Genomic DNA, 6,000 nt, shown 5'->3' on the forward strand with positions numbered 1-6,000 from the left:
AAATTTTAACAATGTACAGGCAGGGTGAGTTGTATACAATTTAAAATTTTAATTTTCTACATTTTTATTTACAAATTGGTGTTAGTACCAGTTCATCTAAGTCTGCATATTTGGCGTAATTTCTTATGAAATTTATTTAAAACTTTTGTTATATTTATGTCTTATAAACAAGGATATTTTATTTCATCACAATTAAACAAAATTACTTCTTTCATTATAACAATTCCAAAAAGTTAGAAAAGATTAATACATAATTTACATCATTTAAAACATTGCTAAATTTTATATAAATCTATTCAAAATATTCTATTTTAAAATAAAAAAATAAGATTGAAGCATTCATTCATTAATTCTGTATATCCTTAAACAATACTAAGTACTGTCCACTTAAAATATTTACACTTTATAATCTGTACTTGTCCACAAAAAAAAAACTAGAAGATCAACTTGATATTAAAATAGTATTTTATAACTAATTTTTAAGGAGTTATTAATAAAAATATTCATAAAAATTACTAAAATTGTATTGTATTACTATTACTAACACTACTACTACAAAGGCCTGTTACCCATTAGAAGGGGAAATATTATTTTTTATTCTTTAAAGTAAAGACTCCATTTCTTGAATTGGAGGGGAAAAAATAATAAAATATCATAAAAATTTTTCCAAATATTTTTATCTTTTTTAACCTTTGAAATTTTTAGACTTTTCGTATAAAAATTATATTTTCTTCCAAGTGCATTCCATCTTATTTAGTATAGTAAATGGAAATTGTATGTGACGAATTCTTGAATTCGTATTGATTTATTACGTTCTTCTATTGTTGGGATTATAATAAACGATGTGATTAGAATCAAAGAAAGATTCCTGATTTTCTAAAAATAAATTTTTCATGATTTTATATTTTAATATACCGTATATAAATTATTCATTTATATTATTTTATTTTATTATTATTATCATTATTTTAAATATTTATATTCTGTTTTTAAAATTGTTACATCAACAATTTAAGATATTTTGTCAAAAAAATATCATTTTGGATGCTTATAAGTAAGCAAACCAATGGAATACTCCGTTTATATGAAACGGAGTACGCCAATGGTTTGTTTGCTTCTGGTCAATAAGAAGCACTCGTGGATTGGTCTATCGTTTTAACGTGTACTCTAAGTATAATTTTAATTAGAAATTAATTAAAATCTAAAATAAAACGATTCAGAATTAAATTTTTAAAATAAAACTTATTTTTATTGACATTTTTGATAAATTTTTTTTTCAATATTTATATAAAAATTTTTATATACAGTAATTTACAATTTACAAATATATTAAAAATTTATGTATATATTAATATAAAATTTTATACAAATTTTTTCTTTTTTAATTTTAAAAATTTAAACAAAACTTTCGTTGAGAATGAGAGATGATTCTTTACATAGAAACTCGTCGACTTCTGTAGAAACAAAATTCTGACAGGAAACAGCCAACCTTTGTAGTGCTAACTGTTAAAACAAAGAAAAAAAAATGCACTTGTTAGACAAATTATGTAATATTTTAAAATTTTATTTCTTTAAAAATTATAATTTAATATTAAATAATTTTTAAAAAATGTTTAATAATAATATGGCGCAGCTTTAAGGTTTAAAAACGTTAAAATGATTTAGAAAAATGAAGTTATTTGCATTAATTCGAAATTTTTTGTTGTAAATTATAAAAAGCCGAAAAATTAGCTTCAAAAATTGAAAAATTGGCCAAATTATAAATTACTTTTGGACAAAAAAAAAAATTAAATTTGTAAAATTTTTTACTTTTTAAAGCTATAAAAATTAAGCAAAAGTACCTAAAAATTGAGCTACTTTTGCTTAATTTTTATAATTAAATATTCTAAAATTTAGATTAAATTTGAAATTATTAATTTACAAACAATATTTTAGAATATTTTTAAACATTAATTCAAATTAAATTTTTACTTAAATTTGCATGAAATCTTTAATAATAATAATAAAAAAAGTTATTTTGATATTTAATTTAATTTTAATATTTTTAAAACATTTTTATTATATTTTAATCTAAGAATTTAATATTTTTAGAGCTTTTCTTTACTTAAAAGAAATTATTTTTTTATTAAATTTTTTTCAACTTACCATGCAAAATAATAACACAACGCTTTGGCTGTTTGACGTTTCTTCACTTTTACAGACACGCAATAATTGATGAATGCCTAAAAAAATAAATTAAATTAAAATTAATTTTAAAAATTTAATAATAATAATAATAATAATAATAATAATAATTAATTTAAAAAAAATCATTTTAAATGTTTGAAAATTTTAACTTACCTTTATTGTTAATCAATAAATCGATTGATTTTTTATCGTCACACAACAGAGATAAAGCCATGGCCGCTTTTTCTTGTATTCTTTTACATATAATTTTTTCTTGAAGATCGTTAATTGTTTTAGGTTGAATGGCGACGAAGGAAAGAAGTAAAGAAAGAAGATTGTTGTCTATAATGTCCACTCTTTGTTCTTTATAACTAATAACACTGGTCAATATTGTTGCTACCTGTCATGAAAAAATATATATATAATAATTAATTGACTGATTCCGAAATGCGTCATCAGATGGCAGCACGATATTTTTTGGCAAAATTTGTTTAAATTACCTGTTCCTTCATAGCAAGTGATGTTGCCAGTTGTTTGTTTAAACATTCGTAAATTAAATTCTTGACTATGGACGTTTTTATAAGCATTTTTCTAGACGGATTACTTCTTAAAGAAAGACTAGCGAAAATATTGTAGACTAGTATCAAAATTTTCTCGTTTTTCGTATTTTTGACGACATCTAAAATTTATTTTAAAAAATTTAATTAAATAAATTATTTATTGAGAAAAAATTTAATTAATTAAAAGATGGCGTTCCGATTTAATAATTAAATATTTACCATTTAAAAATAATAATAGTTCTTCATCATCAAACAGCTGTGACGTCAACATTTGATCGTGTCTTTCGGCTGTTTGAGCCAGAAAAGCGATGGCTTCTAGAAAAACGTCATCTTCGTTTTTCGAATTAAACACAACTTGTTTAATCTTCTGAAGTTTTTGCATCTGGAAAATTTAAAATTAACATTTAGCAATGACAATTTTATACATATTAAAGGCTAATAAATTTGCAAAAAATAAATGTTAGTACTTACAGTTTTAACTTGGCAGAGGGCGGGATCGACTGTAAACAATGACGTTAGAACTCTGAATGCCACTTGACTAAATTGTTTTTTGTTTAGGCTTAGAATTTCAAACATAGCTTGCACGCCCCCTGACTGCAAAAAAAGTTTATAAATTATTATAATTTTTTTAAAATATAATTTAAATATAAAATTGTTTATATTTAATCAAATTTTTAAAAATGCTTTATAAATTTACCTTAATTATTAAACAGCACATGAAGTCTGAAATTTTTGATAAATCTAAAAGAACTCTCATGGCGTGAAGGCAGTTTGTTTCTTCTTTCATTTCTTCGATTATTACCTATTTAAAAAATTAATTTAAATATTTAACTATCGTGTTTTAAATTATTGTACGGAATTTAAATTAAGAATTAACACTGTTAAAGAATATAAAGGTAGTAATGAGTCGATACGACTTAAATGTAGACAGTTGCGTGATCAAGTGGCGTGCAATAGGCTACAACCTACTTCTATACTTTAAAAATACAAAAATATTTAAAATATTTTAATAATTTTATAAGTACAAAAAGAACATTAAAATCACGTATTTTTTTTTTTTTTTTTTTATTTAATTTTGGCGACGCAGTGGCGTGTTCTTTGCTATTCTTCGTGCATATTCGCATAGACTCATAAATAAAATTAATAATGCCAAAATATAATTAATGAGAAACTTACCAGTAATTCATATAAGACTAAAGATTCCATAACATAATGCAATTCTTGTCCTAGAGTAGTGATTTGGTTCTTCAGTTTATCTCTGGGTGTTGTATTGCTAGAGAAAAAAAAGGGAACAACATGAACAAAATATTCACTAAAAATTTAAAATTTAAAATTCGTGCGAAAAGCAACTTACCAATTGATCATCGACATTAATTTATCACAGCACAAAATCACCTTATTCCATGACTAAAAGGAAAAAATAATAATTTTAGTAAATGTATCAATAGAAATTAACCTTAAATTTAATTTTTATCAAATAATTGATGCATACCAAAGAAGCGAAGTGTTTCAGACTTCCATTTTTACAATAATCTTGGACTAGAGTGTGAATGGAACTGCAGATTCTGGTTGTAATTTCTTCTACCACTTTCCAGTTTTGATCGTTTGTCGCCTTTACAGCAAATCCAAAGTTAGTTGCAATGTTGTCTGCGTGGTTGGTTAACAAGACAACAACATCTAAAATATAGAAAAGTGTATTTTAATGTGTGCTCTTATTTAGTACCAGGAATTTAGACATCATGAAAGAGACTTACTTTTACAGTTTTCGATCATTTGGCTTTTATCGCTTAAATCGGGAAGAGGTTGATAACACCTTTCCAAAATTCTCGAGAGGGGTGTCTTTGCGTATAATATCCTATAAAATATAAGGCACACGTTTAAGAAAAAGGCTTACTACATTGACAATTGCTTAATTCATTTTAAAACTTAAGATATAAACTAACCTCTGTCTGTTTAGATTCATTTCTTGCGAGTTGACTTGATAGCTTGATTTTGTTTCCAATTTGATCACTTTATTAGATTGAGGAGGCATCAAAACTTGACACTTCTCCACTTCGACGGACTTGGAGAAATGTGGATGAAATTTGTTACTTGATTTCAATTCTTCGTTCTGATTGAAATTGACAGCTTTGCATTGCACTTCCTTAAAAAGTGACTTTTTTAAAGTCGAATCTTTGGCGTAACTGAAGGAATCACTTTTAGTAATAAAGGTTTTTCCACGTTTTACACTTTTGCAATTTTGAGAATGATCATTTCCGTTTCCGTTAGAATCCAAACATCCACATTTTAGAGCAAGAAGCGATGTTAGTCTCCTGTTAATGTTCTGCTGTTCGGAAGGAACCGCGTTGTTCAGCTGATACTCGCTGTTTACAATTTCGCTGATGATTTTGGCAGGCATATAAGGTTCTTGCCAGCCCTAAAAGAAAAAATAATGATAAACAATGTTAAGGGTAAGCAAAATACAATTGTAAACTTTCCAAATGTTTATGCAGAGTATGAAAACTTACCATTTTGCCAGAGATACAACTAGTTGTCTGTCCCATGTTGAAGCGTGTTTGACGAAAGACTAGATGAAAATGCTGACTTGGCGGGTGTTTCTCCCCTATTTATAGGGACGGTGCAGGCTGTTTCTTTCCATTTGTTCTTCTGGTCCAGGTGATGGGGGATGGACATCTGCCACGTGCCACGAGCACCCGACGGTGTTTGACTAATAGACGGCACGTGCCAGCTGTCTCTCTCTTCTTGTCATCTGTTTGCTGCAGCTGGTCGTAGCTGGTTCTATTGTCCTCCTTCCTCTCTATTTTTCGTCTCAATGGTCTAAGATGAAATTTAGAAATAATTTTTTTTACCCTGCATTTTCTATTATTTTCATTCTTTTTTATGCAACGAAATTTATGGAACCTTAAACTTTAATAAATAATAATACCATTGTCGAAGAGTATAACTACAAAATTATTTTTAAATTTTTTAAAAATAAATAATAATAGTTTAAAATATGATTTTATTTATTTATTTTAAATCGTAAAACAAATAATATATAAATTTTAAAATTAAGCATGATGTCTATGACTATCATAGACATAATATTAAACATTTAAATAATTTGATTTTATAAACGAAGTATTTTATTTAAATTTCGTAACCGTAAACATGTTTATTATTATTATTATTATTATTATTATTTCCCCTCCTTCCATGTAACGTGTAAAAAAATAAAATAAAAAAACAACAGTTTAATGTCCCGACTGGAGGAGACGCTTCCTGTTGACGGCAG

At 25.9% G+C, this 6,000-nt stretch overlaps 1 protein-coding gene across 2 annotated transcripts; it reads right to left on the reverse strand.

Annotated features, from left to right (window-relative positions):
- Positions 1-1,339: 1,339 nt before the first annotated feature.
- On the reverse strand, positions 1,340-5,532 carry LOC136988364 (protein inscuteable homolog). Of its 2 annotated transcripts, XM_067286251.1 has the most exons (13): positions 5,234-5,532; positions 4,670-5,142; positions 4,481-4,581; positions 4,219-4,403; positions 4,081-4,133; positions 3,903-3,999; positions 3,424-3,528; positions 3,198-3,320; positions 2,946-3,108; positions 2,667-2,845; positions 2,341-2,566; positions 2,146-2,222; positions 1,340-1,503 (listed from the first exon to the last, which is right to left on the reverse strand). In XM_067286251.1, exons 1-13 carry the CDS (start codon positions 5,267-5,269, stop codon positions 1,396-1,398), a joined length of 1,926 nt encoding a protein of 641 aa, XP_067142352.1. In that variant the 5' UTR covers positions 5,270-5,532; the 3' UTR covers positions 1,340-1,395. The 2 variants fall into 2 exon arrangements, with proteins under 2 accessions (XP_067142352.1, XP_067142353.1); XM_067286252.1 differs by lacking the exon at positions 3,424-3,528.
- Positions 5,533-6,000: the final 468 nt, after the last annotated feature.

Source organism: Centruroides vittatus, unplaced genomic scaffold (assembly GCF_030686945.1).
Source record: "Centruroides vittatus isolate TY-2023 unplaced genomic scaffold, ASM3068694v2 scaffold_3293, whole genome shotgun sequence".
In the NCBI taxonomy this organism is placed as follows: Eukaryota; Metazoa; Arthropoda; class Arachnida; order Scorpiones; family Buthidae; genus Centruroides; species Centruroides vittatus.